Source organism: Bidens hawaiensis, unplaced genomic scaffold (assembly GCF_021521415.1).
Source record: "Bidens hawaiensis isolate Kalapana, Puna unplaced genomic scaffold, B.hawaiensis_p1.1 tig00038506_1, whole genome shotgun sequence".
Classification (NCBI taxonomy): domain Eukaryota; kingdom Viridiplantae; phylum Streptophyta; class Magnoliopsida; order Asterales; family Asteraceae; genus Bidens; species Bidens hawaiensis.
Window position 1 is genome coordinate 28,443 of NW_027496754.1, and position 24,354 is coordinate 52,796.

The 24,354-nt window shown below is 39.0% G+C and overlaps 1 protein-coding gene across 1 annotated transcript; it reads right to left on the reverse strand.

The window, feature by feature from the left end:
* On the reverse strand, positions 1-357 carry LOC143590364 (uncharacterized). The gene has a single exon (XM_077070866.1). It carries the CDS (start codon positions 355-357, stop codon positions 1-3), a length of 357 nt encoding a protein of 118 aa, XP_076926981.1.
* Between the last annotated feature and the right edge of the window lie 23,997 nt (positions 358-24,354).

Sequence of the window (24,354 nt, forward strand, 5' to 3'; positions counted from 1 at the left end):
CTAGCGATACAAGATCATAAGCTTTGCTACGACCATTCTTGGGCCCGCGTGACGCTGACAAGAATCACATTTTTTGATTTCTTGTTCAGCCTCTAAATGCATCCCCGACCAGTAATATCCAGCGTTCATAAGCTTTGCTACGACCATTCTTGGGCCCGCGTGAAGGCCACAAATGCCTTCATGAACTTCCCTAATCAAGTAATTCGCGTCCTCGGCGTCCACACACCTCAGGTGTGGGGCGAGGAAGGATCTTCTATACAAGACGCCATCTTGAATTTGGTAGTTCAAGGCCTTGTGCCTTATCATTCGAGCCGTGACCTTCTCTTCTGGCAGACCTCCCGATGACAAGTAAGCCATGATTGGTGTCATCCAGGATTCTACGCTAGTCTGAATTACTAGAACTTGGTTCTACGGGATGGATGGGCGGTCCAAGACTTCAACGCGAATGTCCTTAGCAAAGTGCTCGAAGTTTGTTGAAGCCAACTTGCTAAGGGCGTCCGCCGACTTATTCTCACTTTTCTTGATATGAATTGCTTTGCAAGAAGAGAATTGAAGGATCATGTCCTTCGCTTGAGACAAGTATGAAGCCATTAGATCGTTTTTTTGCTTCATAAGTTCCATTAATTTGCCCTGCGATCAGCATGGAATCCACCCGCGCTTCTAGATACTTCACCCCAAGTTTCTTAGCTATTCGTAGGCCTGCCAGAAAAGCTTCATACTCCGCCTCATTGTTAGTACTTTTAAAGTCTTACTTGATGGCGTAAGTAAACTCATGACCTTCGGGATTGACTAGCCTGAGGCCTGCGCCAAATCCCTCACTACTGGATGCTCCATCCGTGAACAATGGCCAGACTTGTCCTTGTTCCGAAGGTACTTGGGGTTGTTGTTCAACTAAGCATTCTTTTTCTTTATGTTGCGGAACCTCTATGACGAAGTCCGCCAGCACTTGCCCTTTGATTGTTGGTCTGGGTTTGAACTCAATCGCGTGCTCACCCAGTTCAATGGCCCATTTTTTCAATCGCCCAGACAATTCTGGTTTGCTTAATACATTCTTGAGTTTGTACCCAGTCAGCACGTTGATGGGGTGACCCTGAAAATACCTGCGGAGTCGCCTGGCAGCATAGACAAGCGCCAAAACTAGTTTTTTAAGCATTGAGTACTTGGTTTCTGGGTCTGTCAACGTCCTACTAACATAATATATTGGCGTTTGGACATTATTTCTGTCTGTCAGTAGTACGGCTCCAATGGCGATGTCAGTAGTTGACAGATACAGTATCAAAGGTTCACCCACGTGTGGTGCGGTTAGGGTAGGCAACTCCATTAAGCATTTTTTGACCTCCAGGAATGCTTGTTCAGCTTCCGCGGTCCACCTAAAATGTGCCTTTTCTAGGCAATTTCTCAAAGTTGAAACGAACGGGTAAGATTTTGCTGCATGATTTGCTAAGAATCTGTTTAGTGTAACCAATCTTCCGTTGAGTGTTTGTACTTCCTTAAGAGACGATGGGGAAGGCATAAGTGCCACTGCCTGGACTTTATCCGGGTTGGCCTTAAAACCCGTGCCTGTAACGATCACTCCTAGAAATTTTCCCTCTTCCATCCCGAAGGAACACTTGGCTGGATTCAACTTCATGTTGATACTTCTCAAAGTTTCAAATGTCTCTTCGATATCCCTCAGCATTTGATCTTCCTCAATGCTTTTAATCACAAGATCGTCCATATAGACTTCCAAGTTCCGACAAATCTGTTTCTTAAATGCCTCATCCATCAACCGCTGATATGTAGCCCCGCGTTTTCTAAACCGAACGACATCATCTTATAGCAGAATGTGCATTGTTCCGTGCGAAACATTGTCTTGTCTTCATCTCCCGCCGCTATCCGGATTTGATGGTAACCTTTGTAAGCATCTAGGAAGCATTTGAATTTGAATGGGGCTACATCATCAACATTGAAATCAATTTCCGGCAATGGATAGCAATCCTTGGGGCACGCCTTGTTCAGATTCTTGAAATCTATGCACATCCGCCATGTTCCATTGCTTTTGGGGACAATGACCGGATTGGCGACCCAAGTCTGGTATTGGATTGGGCGGATAATTCCAGCATGTAAGAGGTCCTGAACGTGTTCGTTCATTGCTTTCGTTTGTTTTAGACCCATCTTACGCTTCTTATGTACTATTGGAGTAAACGCTGGGTTTACTCGCAACTTATGCTCTGCAATCTTTCGCGAGACCTCGGTCATGTCTGCGGGTTGCCAAGCGAAGATATCTACGTTTTTTGTCAGTAACTGCTTCAAAAATGTCCTCACTATCTTAGAGATAGCGGGTCCAATCGTTACAGTTTGATCTGAGAAATTTTGTTTAATACCCATTTCTCGGGCTCAGTCCGCCAATTTTGCTTCGGAACTTTTCTAGGTTTCGAACTCTCTGTTGCGAAGCAGTGGCGATTAATGTGAATGATAGCCACACCGGTGCGAGTCGTGAATCCCACTGCACCGTGCGCTGTAGAAGGATGTGCATTAAAGTCACCAATTTCTTCCCTACCGAGGATGATGTCATGCTTTAATGTTGCTGGCAAGACCAAAAACTCAACTTCTTCGGTTCTTGAATGAATTCCGTCACTGAGAGTGACCGGAAAAGATATCACCCCTCGCGGGTGCATCACCTCGCCTCCGAATCCAGATACAGGAGCATGAATGGGTTTCAATCTATCCTTATCTTATTCATCTAACTGCTCAAAGCACTGTTCGTACATTATATCCGATGTGCTACCAGTGTCGAAGAAAACATATTGTGAGCGATAATGGCCGAAGAGAGCGGTGATAATCAAAGGATTCTTGTTACAAGGGCGTCCTTTAACTCGTGGAAAAATCACATGCTCGTTCTTCCATTATTCGTCCAGAAATTCTTTCCTTTTTCCTCTAACTTTATACCCGCGTTGGATCATATGAACGTTTAAGTCCTTAACTTGTTTTTTGGGCGGGCCCTGGTTATCTCGTGCGGGAGCCTTATCAGTCCCAGGTCTTGCACCCTTGACCAAATGTCCAAGTTTTCCTGATTTCACAGCCGCCTCAATTTAATTTTTCAAAGCTACACACTCGTTCGTATTATGACCGATGTCGTCATGAAACGAACAGTGTTTCTTGGCATCAAGGAATGATCTCCTTGTGAGTGGTTGTGGTTTCCTGAAATTCACGTTCTCCGTAGTGAAAATTTCATCAGGAGTTTTCGAAAGTGGAGTCCAACTGTTAGAGCCTCTAGTTGAGGAACCCACCTTGTTTTTGTTGCCAATCAAAGATCTGGCGTCGAATGATTTGGATGCCTCCGCGGATGGCTGGAGTCTAGACCAAATTGTTCCTTTTGCCTGCTCGTTCGGCCGCGGAGTCTGGAATTCAACTTTTAAATTCTGTTTCTGACTTTTGAGTCTTGGCGAACAGCTTCGCCGCTGACATTATGTCATTCCAAGACGTGGGCATACCACATACCATCTCTTCCAGTCAATGTCCAAATCAACTCATCACTTTTCACATTTTTGCGGAAAGCACCTCGCAACATGTCCTCGCTCACTCCGCCAATATTGAGACTTTCGTTGTTAAACCGGGTAATGAAGTCTTCAATAGACTCATTATTCCACCTAACAACATATAATATTTCGGATGAGTCACGAGTGTGTTTTCTTTGTTGACTAAAGTGCTGGGAAAATTTGGCTACAAAGTCATCCCCGCTCTTGATTTATCCGTCTGGAAGCTTCTCAAACCACTCCCGCACTGCCCCAGTAAAAGTTAATCCAAACATGTGGCACCAGTAAGGAAGAGTCCAGCCACTTACTCCTCCTATAACCACGGAGTTCAGCAAGTGATCACTGGGATCAGTCATTCCATCATATTTCCCTACGGATGTTGGGATTTTATCGTTGACAGGGAACGGGGCAGTCGCTATGCGTGCAATAAACTTCGATTTTTTGGCAAAATCAGCCGGACGGTATGGCTTGGAAAAATCTTCCTTAGCATCACTCTGATAAACCGCTTGACGAACTACAGCCTACGGACGGCTAGTTCCTTCGTGCAAATGAAGCCGGCTATCATCGCTGTATTAACTGATATCACCTGGCCGATATTACGGATCGTAACTATCATACTCGTCAAGGTAAGATGGCACCCGCATGACCATACGAGTACGGTCATGCTTTCTCCAAACTTCCCTAGGATCTCTCTCCGTCTGAACGCTGTGATGGATCTGACTCCTCCTCGCTGTTGCGGGAGGAGAAAGAGACTTCTTGGGAGATTCATCATAATTCAGAGTTCGAGCTTGGAGCCGTTCTTCGCGCACCCTACGCTCGTACTCCGCTACAACCTTCTCTTGTAGGATACGGAACCACTCGTTCGGAATACAAAGTCCCTTAGCTTTGGAACTAAGACGATGAGTTCCCGCCAATTCGGAATCATCAGAATCACCTTCTAGGCCTAGTTCTGAATGAGTCCGGCGATTTTCTCTCGTAATTCGCCCAGGGTTGCCAGATTTGGAACCTCCTGGAGATGTGACATGTCCTAGGTCCATCGGAGTAGGACCTTTTGGTGCCGTGACATGTCCTAGGTCACCTGGAGTGGAGCTTCCAGGTGCCATGATACGTGCAAAGACACTTGAGGTAAAACCTCCCATTGCTTCAGTATCAGTAGTACGTAAGAGCGGTGCAGGAGTTCCCGTCGGCCTCTCAGGAAGCTTACTCATATCGTACGAACCAAAAAACTAACAAAATTCTTTCAGTTCTAACCCTAAAACGGATGGCGCCAATGAAGAAACACATACCTAATCCCCTTGACGGGTTCTAGATCCAATGAGTCCACAGGGTAGGATACAATAACAACCAACACGATACGAGCACAACTTCCCAAAGTCCAATGACCAGAACCTGCAAAAAATACACCGTGGGCTCGTTACAGGAAGGACAAAAGGGGGTTTTTTCCCGTAACCACCCTCCGGCGTGAGAATAAGTACAGTTCTTAAGAGAGAAGGTACTTAAGTAATCTTAGTAGATAGTTGGGAGTGAATGAATACCTCATGCAGGTTGAGAGGGTATTTATAGCCGAAGGATGTGGGAATATGATTGGGTCAGCTATTGTAACCGTCTAAACGCATGTCCTTGCGTGATAGGTTGAGCTATAAGTCCCATGTGCATGGGTATAACAACCTGGACACGCGTCACTCTATGATAAGACGATTTGATCCCTGGCCATGTGCACGGTTATAACAACCTGGCCAGCTGTCCTCCGTTCATTGGTTAACGGGTCACGTATTCTTCAAGTAATCAATCGTGGTTATTCTTCTAGAAGGTAATTAGTTATTTCTAGTTGTCCTGTTGGCATTGCCTTCCGGCCATCTTGGCGGGTAGATGTGCTATCACGCGGATGACGTTTGAGAATGCCTGGATGCTTCCGCGTAAGGTAAGTTGTGCGGGTGATCCGTATGCCTCGCGGGTGGCATACGAGGTGTTTCTCTCTGACCCGCAGGTTATACTTAAGGGTATTTGGGTCTTTTTGGTACCCAACCTCTATAAAACATGACTTCATAAGGGATGGACTATAACCATATATATATATAAAATATTACAAGCGACAATAATACATATATTTTTATGGCTATGTATTTGTTACAAGGTAAAATGACATTACGTTCAAGTATGTGTGTGTGTGTATGGGTGCGATCTAGATAGAACTAAAGAACTAATAAACAATTACTTTTAACTTTTTTTAAAAAAATATTTTGTAATTTTCTCTTCTTTCATCAATTTAATAAGTTGATATTGTTTCTTTTAAAGAAAAACAAACAAACAAACAAACTCAATGTAGTGCATACGTGCAATAGTGTGCATTTCATATATCCAATAGTTTTTTTATTGCGCATGATACAACACAATTGTATTATACAATACATACTATTAAATACATGCAAATACCACAGTATTGCTTGCACGCAATACACATTATTGAATATATATAATACAACACTAATGCATATATGCACTATATCGATTTTTTTTATTATATCACATAATATAACATTATTACACATATATAATACAAGCAATTACATATATGATATCTAAAACTATTGCACAAATAAAATACACACTAGTGCACATATGCAATACAAAAAAAAGCTGATGTATTGCTTATGTGCACTACAACGAGTTTTTTTTATTTTTAATTTTTTTATTTATATTTTTTATGGTGAATAATAACAATATATAAGAAAGATTAAAGAAAAAAATTTAAAAATATTTTTCTAATTAAATTAAAAATATTTCTTTATTAGTTGTCTAGTTTTCTCTCTAAGAAGAAGTTCTCTCTTGATCATCTCCATATATATAAAGATGATCAAAAACTCATCCTTAGAGAAAAACCTAAAAACTCTTAAAAATTATTTTTAATCAAAAATAATAAATATTTTCAAATTTTCATTTTTTCCATTTATCTTATATTTTGTTACTCTTCACTAGAAAAAAATAAAAAAAAATAATAAAAAAAATACGTTATAATGCACATACATATTATTGTGCGACACTGTTGTATTACACATGTGTATTACTATGTATTTTTATGTTCAATGGTGTTTAATTGTATATATTTAATAATTATGTATACTATATGTGTAGTAGTGTTGTATTATTTGCGAAAAATATATGTATAAAGTTGAGGTAGTGCATATGTGCATTAATGTTGTATTACACATACGTACTATTGTGTATTCGATCTGTGTATTAGTCTTATATTACATATATACAATAGTGCATATCAATTACGTGCAATAGTGTTGTATTCTATCAATACAACACTCTTGCATATATGTTATGCATACTATTGCACATGTACAAACTACATGTCACACCCAACCTAAGGCGGAATGTGACATCCCACATCGGTTGGAAAGGAGAACTAAGCCTACTTTGTAAGGAGGTGGATACCTTCCACATCATAACGCGTTTTGGGCGCTTAATGGTAGTAGATGAGAGAAGAATTCCACAGTTAAGCGTGCTCAGGTGGGAGTAGTATCAGGATGGGTGATCACCTGGGCAACCAAAAGCAAATCCGTGAGGCGATGGTGGTACGTCCCGGCCAAAGCGGACAATATTATGGTGCGGTGGTAGCTGGGTTGTTACACGGAAATGTCGGGGCACGAACTAATTGTTCACAGCTCTCAAGGTACTATCATGCAATAATTTGAATATAATAATATCTATTAAATTCAATTAATGTAACACCCCGTAACCGCAGCGGAAACGTAAACGGGATGCAACAGACACCTCTGATATCAACCACATTGTTTATAAAGAAAACTGAATGCATTAATATACTTCAAATTACATTATCTTGTATTCCATTACCGTCTAGGTGATACACACATCATACAATACGATACATAATTCTATTTATTATAATGTATCCTAACATTCCGCACGCAAATCTTACACACATCAAGCACTTAGCACGTAAGCAATCACTTCATCTTAGTTGTACCTGAAAAGCATGTGAGAAGACGGGTCAACTACGAATAGTTGGTGAGTTTCACAATTTGAGTAAACCATGATAAATCCATATCAAAATATAATATTATCTGGGGACACTGTTAACCCAGTACTGTACTCATTCCGGGGGCAATGTTAACCCAGAAACACGATGTAATTATGCTGAGCCCACAAGCGAAACCTCCGTCTGGGGACACTGTTAACCCAGTACAGTACTCATTCCGGGGACAATGTTAACCCAGAAACACGTCTAGGGACATCTGGGGACACTGTTAACCCAGTACTGTACTCATTCCATACGATTCCCGTACAATAAAACATTTATAATTACACGCAAATCCATGCGTTCAGTATGTACTTAAACATTTCAATAGTAACATGCTTCCGCCCCGGGAAAATATTTAAAAACAGTTCAGAAAAAGGGGCTCGTGAAACTCACCTTAGCACATGCAAGCAGGTAACAACAATCATTATCAATTAACACGTCCAATCTGTAATATGATCCCTACGATCGTTGCTATACACTCATTATTAATATAACTTTAACCAAGTTAACCGGTACATCTGGGGACACTGTTAACCCAGTACTGTACCCGTTCTGGGGGCAAGGTTAACCCAGAAACACTTCTCCGGACTAAGATTGTGATGTCGTTTAGAGTTCAACAGTCAAATTTTCTAATAGCTTGTTTTCCCCGTTTTGCGTGCCTAGCACGGTTACCCGTTTTTATGTTTCAAAAATGAGTTTGGTCACACACGACCTGAAAATAGTGGTTGACTGATAATTTAGTTTAAGTTGTGAAATTAGAGCTCGGTTTAGACGCCCCGATTGGCCGCGGGACTCGTTTCCGTCTTTAGCGTACCGGAAACTGTTAAATCGGACAAAAATTACTCAAATCATCCGAATTATTTTCGGATGATTTATTTTTATTTGTTTAACTCATTTATATGAAAATAGGTCATTTTTAGGGTTTTTATACACCAGTCAGCTCGCTTAAGCGAACTTCACCGGTTTACGCGTTTTAACTTTAAAAGTTTGATAATTAGCACAAATAATTATCCGTTTAATGTCGGATCTTGAAATTTTGCAAAAATCACTTTTTGACAGTGGGGAATTTTATAAAAATATTTCCAGAATTAATTTTTATATTAAAATTTATTTATCTATTTTTAAACACCATTTAAACACTAAATATGTCGTAAATACCAAACGATCTTAGAAAAATCCCAAATTTCTCCTGGATGTCCCCTGCCATCCACATAGTCCTCTGTAATTTTCCAGAACCAAAATCTTTATTTACCTGCCATTTTCACTAAAACCGAGCTAGAAAACCCTAGAACTCGTTTAACCGAAAAGCCTACTTAGACTTCTCCAACTTACCTCAAATTTTGTGTGTGACTTATACATGTTATAAAAAGCTTATCTGCAATTTTCCAGAATTGTTCATGATATTTAACTATTTTTCAGCATTTTTAGCCAAAACCGAGCATTAAATTCACCAAATATTCATACTTTATCCAAAAATTACCAAAAATTCACAGAACTCTTATTTTCATGTGTAGAACATCCCTGTAAAATTTTATGACCTAACTCTAAACCATCAACAATCTGTCCAAAAACTCCAAAACCGAACATAAACCGAATATACCTTTCGTTTTCCGCCACTACAAGCTACACACTCGTCTTTCCGCCTTATCTACCACTAAATACAGAACCTACAACCAACATACCACAATACCAAGCAAGTTACACTCACGATCAAGCCTCTTACACTATAGTTTCGGTTATGATTCAAAAACAAAGATTTAAACCGTAAAAATTCGTTCTTGGTTCGTTTAACCCCTTTCTTGGACCAAGATCCCTTGTATAACCCGTATACATCACTTGATCATGCAAGAATCGGTTTTCATCTTTGAAACCTCATTTTCTTGCAATTAAACTCAAGAAACGAAGATGGGAACGTATATAACCCGATCATTACCTTGTTTTCTTGCTAAAAACTCTCGGTTTTTTATCATGAAGTTGAGAGAGGAGAAGGATTGTTGAGTTGTTTGCTAGAAAAAAAATAACAAATGAATGAGGGGTGGGGGCTTTGGTCCGATCGGAAAGGTGAGAGGGGTGGGGTGGGACCCACCTCTCCATTTCTAGCCACATGATTGGATTCTCGTAATCCGGATAACGTTTTGGATAATCTGGTTCAGTTCGTTTTTCAGTTAAATGTCTAACTCGGCTTAAAACGAGGCTAAAACGGTCGTTTTTCGGCTTAAAAATGAAATTTATATAAAACTGATTTAAAATCTTTAAAAACTTAAACCATGACATTTATTAACTTAAAACATCATATCATTAATTATCGCGCATCTTTTTCGGCTTGATCGATCATCTCTTGCTCGGTTTGGTATTAAAGGTTTCGTTTAATGTACCGACGTACCATTAAATCGAAATTCTTTTTCTGTGCTTTAATTCACTTATCCCGAAGCTTTAATACTTCGTAAACATCACTAAATATCATATATCTCGTCTATAATTAAACCCTCGATTCGTTCGGGTTTCAATATCTATCGATCGATTAATCGCATATTCAATACGATGAATTATATATTCACGTACAATCAATACAGTGAACCATGTATTCTCGTATAATTACTATGGTAACTCATGTACCGGACATTAAATATGACGTAACTATTGTCTACCGGTTAGGGTATACCGGGTTTCGTCGGAATCGTTACATTCTCCCCCCGTTAAGAAATTTCGTCCTCGAAATTTTACACGTCCACTATCCCCTTCCGAGGGAAAGGTGGGGGGTTTTTCCTTCAGAATTCACCCTCGCGTTACCAGGTATAATCTGGTCCTCGCTGTGAATTCCACTTAATCTTAATCAATAAAGCTTGGTGTGTCCAAACTGTTTAGTTTTCCCGTCTACTATCTCTACGGAATTAGTTATGATATCAAGCATGTCTTCTATGAGTACCTCTATTACTAGTACTTTCGTTGCCTCATCGCTTAGGCACTTTTCAATCCGTATACATCATGGCAAAACATTATGTATAGTACTTAGCCCCTGGAGTACTTTAATCGATAAACTAAATGACCAATCATGGAGATAGTCTCATGAGGTCCAATATATTAAGGAGTTATTTTCGGTTTTGCCAAACCTCATATCACCTCTCTAAGGTGATGCCTTAAAAATACATTGTCACCTCTTTCCAGCGACAATGGTTTCCTTTGAATGTTGGCATAAATCATTTGCCAATCTCGCGCTGCTTTCAACATATCTTAATTATTATAAATCCTATTGGTTGTTTCTCGAATCAATTCAAATCTTATGGCTTGAGTGACGCCCATTTTCAATTTAACAAATTGGTGATAATTACTTCACCCATAGAAAACTTCAAGCTCTCGATGCTTCCTTCCCCGCCTTCCAATAATGGAAGTAGGATGACCATTTCGATCTGAGATAATTGAAAATGGTACTCCTCGACGAAATACCATTTCACCATCATGAATTTGGGCGAGGATTCATTGTGGTAATCGTCATGGATTGGGATGAAATGCGATGATTGGTTAATCGATCCGCGATTACCCAATTCACATCATGGCTTTGATATATCTTGGGAATCTGCGTCCCGAATCCCATTGTAATTTATTTCCACTATCATTGGCGAATTTTCTGTCATTGTGGCGTTCTCTAGGGTTTCGGTGTGCAGCCTTATCTCTTGCACAACTTAAATATTCACCAACATACGTAACCATATCTCTCTCCAAACTCGGCCATTAATAAAATCCTTCCAGATATTCGTATCATCAATAGTCTAATCCGATCCCGGATGTATGGAATATTTCGATCTATGCGCTTCGTCCATGATTAATTCACGAAGGTCATGGAGGGTCGGGATTCAGACCCAATTTTTGAAGTAGAGAATTTCGTCCACGCGTTGTTCGAAATTCTTCTCATTGCCGTAAAGTTCCTCCTTTTCCAATTGTTCCTCTTTCAACGCCTCACGTTGAGCGACTCAAATCAGATCCGAAAGGTTCGACTGGACTATCATCCCCAGCGCTCGCACTCGCACTGGCTTAACCCGATCTTTCCTACTCAAGGCATCGGCTACGACGTTAGCCTTGCCGGGGTGATAACGGATGTCACAGTCATAATCGTTTAACAACTCGACCCATCTTCATTGCCCCATATTCAGTTCTTTCTGATCGAATATGTGCTGCAAACTTTTATGATCGGCGAAGATGGTGCACTTCGTACCGTAGAGATAATGTCTCCAGATTTCAAGTGCGAAGATAACCGCTCCCAGTTCTAAGTCGTGAGTAGTGTAATTTTTCTCGTGTACTTTTAACTGTCGGGAAGCATAGGCTATAACCTTATTATACTGCGTCAACACGCATCCTAACCCTTTACGCGATGCGTCACAATACGCGACAAAACCATCATCTCCATCGGGGAGACTTAAAATCGGCGCTTGGCACAATTTTAATGGTTTCTATCTTATTTGGATCTTTGTGAAATCCTTGTTGCTTTACAACATGACCAAGGGATTATGCCTTCTTTATTCAAAATCACATTTCGAAAACTTCGCGTATAGCTCCTCTTGCTTTAACACTTCCACAATTTTTCTTAACCGTCGTTCGTGCTCTTCTTTACGTTGCGAATATATCAAAATATCATCAATGAATGTTATGACAAATTTGTCAAAATAAAGTTTACAGACTCGGTTCATGAGGTCCATGAATACTGCCGGCACACTTGTTAGCCCGAACGGCATGAATAAGAATTCATAATGGCCGTAACGAGTCCGAAACGCTGTTGTTGCAACGTCCTTCTCTTGGGTTTTTCATTTGGTGATAACTATATCTAAGATCAATTTTCTAAAAATAAATCGCCCCTTGCAGTTGGTTAAACAGATCATTTACTTCGAAGAAGTGAATACCTATTCTTGATTGTCACTTTATTCAATTTTCCCTAATCAATACATATCCTAACACTTCCGTCCTTCATTTCCCAAATAACACTGGTGCACCCTATGGTGACTAACTAGGTCGTATAAAACCTTATCCAACAATTCTCGCATTTCAGTTGATGCAAGTCGGTAAGATGCTTTAGCAACAGGGCCAGCTTGGGGTGTTAAATCGATTTCGAATTCGACCTATCGGGTTGGCGGTAACCCAGGAAGTTCTTCTGGGAAAACTTCTGGATATTTACGTATCACCGAAATATCTTCTATATTTTTTCTTTTAAATACTTTGGCAATCGCGTTTGTTAAATACACCACGTCTTCTTGTCGTAAACATTATAACATCTCAAGATGAGATTAGAGTGGTAACATAATACCGTACACTTTTCTCTGTATCTAATCGCTTCATCGTCCGAAGGAGAGCTTCTAATCATCTTCTTTTCATATTTGATTTCAGCTTCATGTTGAGTTAGCCAATCCATGTTAACTATTACGTCAAAACTTCTTAACTTTACTGGTCGTAGGTCAATAAGGAAAGGTTAATCGTTCAGAATAATAGGACAATTCCGAACAATTTAGTTAACCATTAGGGGTTTACCGTTAGCAATTCTACAGTATAGGGTTCTATAGTTTCACTAATCGGTATCTTTCCAAATGATAGGAGGTTAACAGGAACTAACTTCTATCGACGACCGTAAAAATATCGCTGAAGCCCATTGATTTAAAATTACAACGTACTTAATACCACCTTTGGATCATGACGTGCTTTATTCGAATTACTCACAAAAGCACGGCTCCTTGCTTGATCCGAGGTTGATGCTTGTCTTGAGGTTCGTCTTCCAACGACACCTTGGTTCAACTTTGGGCAATTTCTCTTGAAACGTTCTGTACTGCCACATTCATAGCAAGTACAACTGTTTGGCATAATTTGATTTCTTTGGATGGATTGTTATTGAGGTTGTTGGGTCCGGAGTGGTTGTACACGAATGGGTTGGGGTTGTCGGTTCACCTGGCTTCAATTGGTTCTACAATTAGGGCATTACGTCCATCTTTATCACACCTGTGGCCTACTATCACTCGACATTCTTCTTCCTGCCGATAACCATATATTCCACATTTAGGGAAGGACCCTTCATGCGGTTCATGTTTTCACACCAGAACTAGTCTTAGTATAATTCTGGGTTGTAGGACATACCTACTTATTCAAAAGCCCATCTTGCCCTATACCTTTAACATTTCTTTTCTTTAACACTCGACGTCTCACCTAACGTCCTTCCAGTCCGCTTCCCATAGAGTCAAATATATCAATGCTGGCTTGTGACACAACCCTTCCAAAGGTTGTATATTTTACAGGATTGACTATACTCCTTATCGATGGAGTTAGTCCCCAATATAGCGCTCACTTCGCTTAGTTTCAGGAGTAATTAGCCATGTTACCAGACATGACAATTCCTTCAAACGATTAGCGTGTTCTAAGTGATCAGCACACAACATTTCTATCTTCCATAGCTCAGTTTCCAATCTCTGAACTTAATTACTCGAATAAAAGTGCTCTAGCACAAGAATTTTAAATTCTGACCATATCATCTGAGTAATAATTTTCTAACTATAATTTTTGTACCATCGTGTTCCATCACGATACAACATAATCGACCAACATATCTGTAGCATATTTCACTACACCATGTTCTAGACTCTTACCAATATCCTTAACCATTTCGATCTTTCTATCCACTCGCTAATCTATTCCTCCCTTTACCATCAGCAAACTATTAATAATTTCCTTAACACAACCAACAAACATATCCTTCATACCGGATCTAATTCATTACGACTACTATTCATGTTTAGTTTATAACTAATACTTGTAGTCATAATAGTATTCGGTGGAACATTATCACTCTTAGTAATAACACTAAGAGTTGAAGTGTTCATAATCATGTGATTGCTTGATCTATAATTCTGCGATCACATTTGCATCAACACTAGCAGTGATCTGTGATACGACACTCGGTATCATCATCTGCTATTTTTGAGCAATCAACTGAATCATATCAATCTCCATCATTGGAGTTACTCTTTTTATGTCATTCTGCCGTACTCATCCCGTACGCAGTAATCAATACTAATCTCACCGTATAACTCGTTACCAGTTCAATCATAACAGCAGGTACACATACACACCCAAATATTATCATACATATTACACATACCAGTATCTAGTATATATGTCCCACAAGTATAATAACATATGGACTTAACCTGACGTCGGTTAACGTTTAAATATGTTTCATAACCCTTGTCACCAACCGACATATAGATCTTTCTCAACAAAGATTAATGTTTAATACGCTTGATTTCATTATCCTTCTGCATGTCAGCATAACCGATACATGCTCACCGTGAGCACCAAACGATTACGTACCACGGAGTTATAATATCCGTGTCTATTCGTATATCCGGCATACTCGGTATACCACCTACGAACGAACAACCAACTATGCTATAATGATTCCAACACCTCTTTGTGTATGGGTAATCATTCTATTCGAGTATACATGGGTATAGGCATCTAACGGATGTAAGGTTAACATAGGGAGTTGCAAGGTTCAAGGTAATCGCGCAACATGGGTTGCCTTCAAATATTATCAATTACTATTATGGGAAACTCTATCGCTTGCTCAGTCAATGTCCTCCGGCGTTCTAGGTTCGCTAAAATCGGTAATTCTCGATCTGGAGGTGGTATGTCTCATATGTTTGAGAGTGAGAAATACATATATATATTTCTATATATTATTTTTATCTGCTCACTTATTATAATTTTTTTTTTAAGAATAGGTTCACGTACAGGTCCGTCCGTACGTGAGGGTCGTCGGTTCGGGTGAACATATGGGGTTATTAGGATATACGGTACCGGTGTTGGTAGGGTGAAGATTTATCAATTTTGGTTGGGAGTGACAGTTACTAGATATTTCTGGTTAATGTCAAACGGGAGATCTAACTTGGTACTAACATAACTATTGCCCGATAAGTCAGACTTATCATCAACCGATGCTCTAGAAATCTCAGCATCCTCAGTACTTTTATTATTTCATCCCCCGGTTCCCTATCCGGGTCCTATTTCTCAATACATGTACCCACAAGATATGTACATATATATATACACACATTAGCACGTATAAATAATATTATATACTTTACACATATGTTGCCATTTTTACCTATTAATGTTCCCCGTGACTTCCCCTGAATTCCCTCGTGCGGACAAGTCTGTTATTATGTTCCGGACCATAATAACTCACTTGTCCATCCAAGTTCATCCAGATCTCGTCACTGTAAATTATTAGTTGATATTCAGATCCTATAATACTTGAGCTACTGGTTATATTTTAGGTATCTTTTAAAGACATAATAATTCTTTTATAACCAATGGCTCTGATACCAACTTCTGTAACACCCCGTAACCGCAGCGGAAACGTAAACGGGATGCAACAGACACCTCTGATATCAACCACATTGTTTATAAAGAAAACTGAATGCATTAATATACTTCAAATTACATTATCTTGTATTCCATTACCGTCTAGGTGATACACACATCATACAATACGATACATAATTCTATTTATTATAATGTATCCTAACATTCCGCACGCAAATCTTACACACATCAAGCACTTAGCACGTAAGCAATCACTTCATCTTAGTTGTACCTGAAAAGCATGTGAGAAAACGGGTCAACTACGAATAGTTGGTGAGTTTCACAATTTGAGTAAACCATGATAAATCCATATCAAAATATAATATTACCTGGGGACACTGTTAACCCAGTACTGTACTCATTCCGGGGGCAATGTTAACCCAGAAACACGATGTAATTATGCTGAGGCTACAAGCGAAACCTCTGTCTGGGGACACTGTTAACCCAGTACAGTACTCATTCCGGGGACAATGTTAACCTAGAAACACGTCTAGGGACATCTGGGGACACTGTTAACCCGGTACTGTACCCATTCCATACGATTCCCGTACAATAAAACATTTATAATTACACGCAAATCCATGCGTTCAGTATGTACTTAAACATTTCAATAGTAACATGCTTCCGCCCCGGGAAAATATTTAAAAACAGTTCAGAAAAAGTGGCTCGTGAAACTCACCTTAGCACATGCAAGCAGGTAACAACAATCATTATCAATTAACACGTCCAATCTGTAATATGATCCCTACGATCGTTACTATACACTCATTATTAATATAACTTTAACCAAGTTAACCGGTACATCTGGGGACACCGTTAACCCAGTATTGTACCCGTTCTGGGGCAAGGTTAACCCAGAAACACTTCTCCGGACTCAGATTGTGATGTCGTTTAGAGTTCAACAGTCAAATTTTCTAATAGCTTGTTTTCCCCGTTTTGCGTGCCTAGCACGGTTACCCGTTTTTATGTTTCAAAAATGAGTTTGTTCACACACGACCCGAAAATAGTGGTTGACTGATAATTTAGTTTAAGTTGTGAAATTAGAGCTCGGTTTAGACGGCCCGATTGGCCGCGGGACCCGTTTCCGTCTTTAGCGTACCGAAAACTGTTAAATCGGACAAAAATTACTCAAATCATCCGAATTATTTTCGGATGATTTATTTTTACTTGTTTAACTCATTTATATGAAAATAGTTCATTTTTAGGTTTTTATACACCAGTCAGCTCCCTTAAGCGAACTTCACCGGTTTACGCGTTTTAACTTTAAAAGTTTGATAATTAGCACAAATAATTATCCGTTTAATCTCGGATCTTGAAATTTTGCACAAACCACTTTTTGACAGTGGGGAATTTTATAAAAATATTTCCAGAATTAATTTTTATATTAAAATTTATTTATCTATTTTTAAACACCATTTAAACACTAAATATGTCGTAAATACCAAACGATCTTAGAAAAATCCCAAATTTCTCCTGGATGTCCCCTGCCATCCACATAGTCCCCTGTAATTTTCCAGAACCAAAATCTTCTTTTACCTGCCATTTTCACTAAAACCGAGCTAGAAAACCCTAGAACTCGTTTAACCGAAAAGCCTACTTAGACTTGTCCAACTGACCTAAAATTTTGTGTGAGACTTATACATGTTATAAAAAGCTTATCTGAAATTTTCCAGAATTTTTCATGATATTTAACTATTTTTCACCATTTTTAGCCAAAACCGAGCATTAAATTCACCAAATATTCATCCTTTATCCAAAAATTACCAAAAATTCACAGAACTCTTATTTTCATGTGTAGAATATCCCTGTAAAATTTCATGACCTAACTCTAAACCATCAACAATCTGTCCAAAAACTCCAAAACCGAACATAAACCGAATATACCTTTCGTTTTCCGCCACTACAAGCTACACACTCGTCTTTCCGCCTTATCTACCACTAAATACAGAACCTACAACCAACATACCACAATACCAAGCAAGTTACACTCACGATTGGATTCTCGTAATCCGGATAACGTTTTGGATAATCTGGTTCAGTTCGTTTTTCGGTTAAATGTCTAACTCGGCTTAAAACGAGGCTAAAACGGTCGTTTTTCGGCTTAAAAATGAAATTTATATAAAACTGATTTAAAATCTTTAAAAACTTAAACCATGACATTTATTAACTTAAAACATCATATCATTAATTATCGCGCATCTTTTTCGGCTTGATCGATCATCTCTTGCTCGGTTTGGTATTAAAGGTTTCGTTTAATGTACCGACGTACCATTAAATCGAAATTCTTTTTCTGTGCTTTAATTCACTTATCCCGAAGCTTTAATACTTCGTAAACATCACTAAATATCATATATCTTTTCTATAATTAAACCCACGGTTCGTTCGGGTTTCAATAACTATCGATCGATTAATCGCATATTATATATTCACGTACAATCAATACAGTGAACCATGTATTCTCGTATAATTACTATGGTAACTCATGTACCCGACATTAAATATGACGTAACTATTGTCTACCGGTTAGGGTATACCGGGTTTCGTCGGAATCGTTACAATTAAATATTCAAACAATTTCAAATAACAAAGTACAACTCATTAAACAAAACAAGTAAATTTAAATCCAAGTCTTGATAAGTTGTGTCTTGATAATATTCTTCTAACATAAGTAGCATCTAAATCTGTTCCAAAAGATTGCATTAAATTCAGTATAAAACTTGAATATGCGTATAAAATAAAAATAGATTTGTCAACACAAGGTTGAGTGAGTAAACACCAGTTAATTCAAAATAATATAATATGAGAAAATGAGCAAACTTTCCTTAATGCGGTATGCAATTAAGCCATATCATGTAAACATTTCAAACAGATAATAATGAGTAGGCTAAACCATTGCCATGCGAATCAGGCGTTGGTTACCATGAGTGAGTTGTCGGTGAATATGGTCATGCGATCGGACGCCGGCCACTACGATAGTCGTATGATCATACTAAATGTGAATATGATGGACCTCTTCGAATGAGATAAAATAAACAAATAAACATGTAATAAGTTAGACACATAATTGATAGCACACGTTAAATATATATATATATATATATATATATATATATATATATATATATATAATTAAATGTAAGGCCTCGGTCCTGGTGTCCTACTTTGGCGTTGGATTTACTCATAAACGCAGTTCTGAATATCAGAGTTAATTAAAACTTTCACGGAATATAAAAACTTTCAATAAACATTTCATAACATTTCAAAAACTTGTCTTAAACAAACATCTTTGTCTTTCAGGTTAAAACATCATTCATGAACATATCATAATTCTTTGAATGCCAACTTCTTATTCATCTTCCACGTTCCCTTCTCAAGCTAGCTGTCTCATTCTACTCATCTGCGTGCATACTAAAAGTCAGCTACGCTCATTAAGTTCTAAGTTAATCAGGCAACATACAATACATTCACATAATTACATACATACGTATCCGAAGATACATATTACATACTTAGCCTATTACCTTTCATTCGTACATACATACTTTCATTCATTCTTTCTTTCTTTCTTTCATACTCTCATACATTCATTCATACATTCTTTCATACTATCACATTTTCATACTTTCGTAATACATACATAACTATCTTTACCATCTCAGATATTAGTAGTGTCAGATCTCTTTCTTCTCTATCTCAAATATTATTAGGGTCTGGTCCCTTTCTTCTTTATCTCAGATATTATTAGGGTCTGGTCCTTTCCTTCTCTATCTCAGATATTATTAGGGTCTAGTCCCTTCTATCTCGGATATTATTAGGTTCTGGTCCCTCCTATCTATACAACCATACATACGCTTCTTTACAAGTACATTCCATTATATACATTAATACATATTCTTAATCATTCATACATCTTATGTAAAACTCACCTTTCCTGGCGATACGTGCAATATCTGAAGATCGTTCACGTACCGACAAACATTCAATCATAACCTCAATCATTGTCACAAAAATCGTATAAGGCATACACTTACCACTTAGGGTAAGTGTATTAACTAATCACATCGAGTATGCACATAGCCCCGAAAACATAGCAAGGAAATGGGGCTAGAAACTCACCTGTGTCCTGTTACGTGCATCGTTAATGGTTATTCCTTTCTTTAGCTGTGTGTGACTAACTTTATAACAATTTCACATATCAGTTAACTATCGCTACCCATATCGCGTTTCTAGTTAAGTATATCCCTCAACGAACGGGGGTCCGGAGGCAGCGGGGTTCTAGGGGCAGCAGCCCCTTGCAGGGTCCAAGGGGCAGAGCCCCTGGCTAGGTTCGAGCTAATTTATTTCCATTAACTGACTTAACACATTTTTCATTAGAATTATAATTTATTATTTTATTTGCCAACTCATAAAGTTCGAGAGCTTCTTTGTGATTACTCCATTTTATCTTAAGTCCAGGGACCTTTCTGTCATTCTTTCAAAGTCTAATTCGTTATCCAATTCTTTAACGAATGGGGGCTCATAACGAATGGACTCATTCATTATCTCATAACGAATGGCCACTTATGAACCCTCATAGCGAATTGACCTTTAAAACGAGTTTCATAACTGCCTTATTTTCGTTAACTGACTCATTCGTTTATAAAAAAATTTATTTTCCTTAACTGCCTTAACACAAATTTCATTAGAATTCTTAAGTTATTATTTTATTCTCTACCCCATTCGTTATAACAAATGGACTCTGGTTATGCCTCATTCGTTATCCCATTCGTTATGACGAATGGTTCCATTCGTTATAACGATTGGTTGATCTGGGACGAATGCATCAGTAACGAATGAATTAGGCCACTCGTGATTTCTTTGAGACGAATGAAAGACTCATTCGTTACAAGAGCACACGAATGCATCTATAACGAGTGGTTCCATTCGCTGTCTCCTCATGGCGAATGTATGGATAACGAATGATGAATGCCATTCGTTAATTCTGCAAGACGAATGAGAGGCTCATTCGTTATAAAGATACGCGAATGTATCTTATTCGCTATGACCGCTTAACGAATGATTATCTATTTGTTTACCATAACGAATGGATATATGGAATTATCCATTCGTTGACTCCATGGTCAAAGTCAAAATTGTCAAGAAAAATATCAGTCAATAGACACCAGATTTTAATCAACCTTCAAATCTTGATGAAATAACACGAAATCGGTATCACTAAACTCGTATACCCATCTCCTACGAACCCTAATCCTCCAAACATCCAATTATCGTGTTTAAATGGTGCGTTTGATTAATACATATAACCGGTTCTTTATACCACCGATTAACCTGTAACATCCCGAAATTTAACCCGGTGACCAAAAATCTATCTTTTGTAAATAAATGATATTTTCATTATTTTAAAAGATTTCAGATATTTTATTCAAAGTTATTTCATAAAAGTTTATAGAAAAATGTTTCGTTTTACAAAATTTATGGACTCGGCTAATCTCGACCCGTAGGTAGCCAACCCGCGCCTAACCAAACCCGTAGTATATAAACGAAAGTTCTTGACACTTCCACCATTTTCACCCAACTCTTTCACTTGCACCCACCCAAACTCTCTCATTTCTAGAGAGAGAAGCTAGAGAGAGAAAGTCCTCAAATCACAAATCCGAGCCCGGAATCTTGTTCCTAATCGTTTTTGGTAAGTCCCTTTCGAAAATCATCCGTTTTCATAACCATTTTCGGCCTCAAATCGAGCAAAAACTCCCATTTTCGTAACTTGAGTTTTCGGGTCAAAAACCGACTTGTTTTGGTGTCAAAATGCAAGCTTTTGTGTTTAAAAGTACTAGGAATCGATACCCCTTTCAATCCCGAGCATTTCCATGTCAAAAACTTCGATTTTGGGTCAAAAATCTGGAAAATCTGGAAAACCCGTAGGTTTCTCCGTCGCCCAGCTTGAAGGAGTCGAATCAGACTCATTCGATCGAACCAGTCGATCGAACCAGTTCATTCGATCGAAGGAGTCGATCGAACCAGTCCAGTCAACCGAATAGGAAAGCAACCGAATGGTCTCCAACTCATTCGATCGAATGAGCTTCGTATTCGATCGAACGAGTGTCTATTCGATCGAACAAGTTCCATGTCCGACCGAACGAGTTTTCCCAAACTGGTTCGACCGAATGTGTTTCTGGTTCGATCGAGTGTGCCTCAGATTCGATCGAATGTGTGTCTATTCGATCGAATGTGTGCCTATTCGACCGAACGTGTTCCTATTCGATCGAATGTATTCTTATTCGATCGAATGTATTCTTATTCGATCGAATCAAGCCAGAACCAAGCTGTTTTCATCTTTAAAAACCCAGTTTTTGCTCGAGGTCGCGTAAACTCGTTTTCTTAGACTTATTGCACGTTGTTAACCTTATACATATGTCCAACTCTAGGCTAAGGAGATCTTCTGTAGCACCATCCTAACCCGAGATCAAGGTGAGTTCATAAACCCCTTTTCAACTGTTTTTACTTTATCAAACCACGGGGTGGAAATATGCAAAACACTTTACTTCAAACCTTTATACACTGTTTTACTCTGCTTTTACTCGCTTTCACTTATAACTTAACGTAATGTAAACACCATCACAATTACTTTACTTACTCTATAAATTTGTATCACTTTATGAACTGTTACACTATAAACCATTGTACTATGAACCGTTGCACTATGAACTATATGCTCTATGAACTGTTGCTCTATGAACCACGGTCACTATCTCGACTGCTTTGGGTACTGCGGCACCCATGTAAGTCTCGCACACTCGACTGCTTTGGATACTGCGGCATCCATGTAAGTCTCGCATACTCGACGGCCTTGGATTCTGTGTGAATCCATGTAAGTCTCGCCTCACACTCGCGTGACCTCTATGTGTACTATGTGTTATTACTTGCTCTTTGGTCTATCTGTTATGTGCATTTATCTCAAGAATTGTGAACTATTGTATTGCCTTATACACGTTGTAACTCAATGATCCACGTACACGCTTTTCACACACTATTATGAACTGTACCGAACCATGTATTATACACTACGCTTTTACTTATGAACTGTCTTCTCACTTTGAAACTCATAAAACAATAAGCACAGCAAAATATGTTGTAGGAGTGGTGGGTTAGCCGCTGGTACACCCTATATATAAACCCCAACAACCTATTTTGGTGCGCTTGTTCTCTTTCAAACTATTTTTCTAATAGCCGGGATCATACCCAAACATGGTAGAACAAGTTGTAGGAGTGGTGGGTCAGCCGCTGGTACACCCTATATATAAACCCCTACAACATGGTCTAACATGCTTGTGTATGAAGCCTTTTCCTTTTACAACAAACTTATGTTCTCACTCAACTATTTTTGTAGTTGACGCTTTCTTGCATATTTTTCAGGTAATGCTAATAGATGAAGAACAGGGATTTCTAGATGGCCTTAGGAGATGACTGAAGGCGTAGTACTAGACTTAGTATCTGTTGGACTATTGTGGTTTTATTTGTATCTTTTGAACAATGTAACTTGATTATCTATGTATGCATTTCATTTAGACTCTTAACCTGTGTTATGGCTTATTCAATCTGAGACTTCGTCCACGCCCTTGGCATTCCGCCTCTGGCCGGGGTGTGACAGATTGGTATCAGAGCCCAAGGTTATAGAGAATTAGGTATGACCTAGACTATAACTTAGGGACCATACTCTGGATAGTATCATGCATCACTTGCACATATCACACTCGCATACTTGTTAACTGTTTACGTACTACTTGCTTACTTACCAAATATTTACGTGTTACTTGCTTACCTGTTTATCTGTTTAATTAACGCTTGTCTCTCCACCCTGATCTATGTTCGAGCATGATGCCACATATCACTATATCGCCTCTTGTATCACACCTACACATTGTTCGCTTATCTTGTGATCGCCTTACTCTATTGCTATATCCTCGATGTATCTCCTTTGCACTTGTCTCTCATTTTGTCTATTCCCAGAATGCCTCCCCGACGCGCTGATAACTCTGACTCTGCCGAGCTAGCCAACATTATCACACAACAGATAGCTGCTGTTCTTCCTGGAATGGTGACTCAAATCGCTCAGACCATGCGAGAGGGAGTTCAACCCGCTGCAAACCAAGACCTGAACCCGAACGTTAATGCAACCGATCGACACTACAAGGCCTTCCAAAGTGCCCGACCGACGAACTTCGAAGGATTCGAAGGCGCTGCTGGTCTTCTTCAATGGTTCGAAAAGATGGAAGTTACGTTCGATATCGTTGCTTGCCCGGAAAATCTGCAAGTCCGTTTTGCTGCAAGTATGTTTCTCAAGCGCGCCCTGAACTGGTGGAACAACGAAGTCAGAACTCGTGGCCGTGAAGCTGC

Excerpts from the sequence above, each read along its gene's own strand:
- LOC143590364 (XM_077070866.1), bottom strand. The coding sequence starts at position 357 with ATGGCTTACTTGTCATCGGGAGGTCTGCCAGAAGAGAAGGTCACGGCT.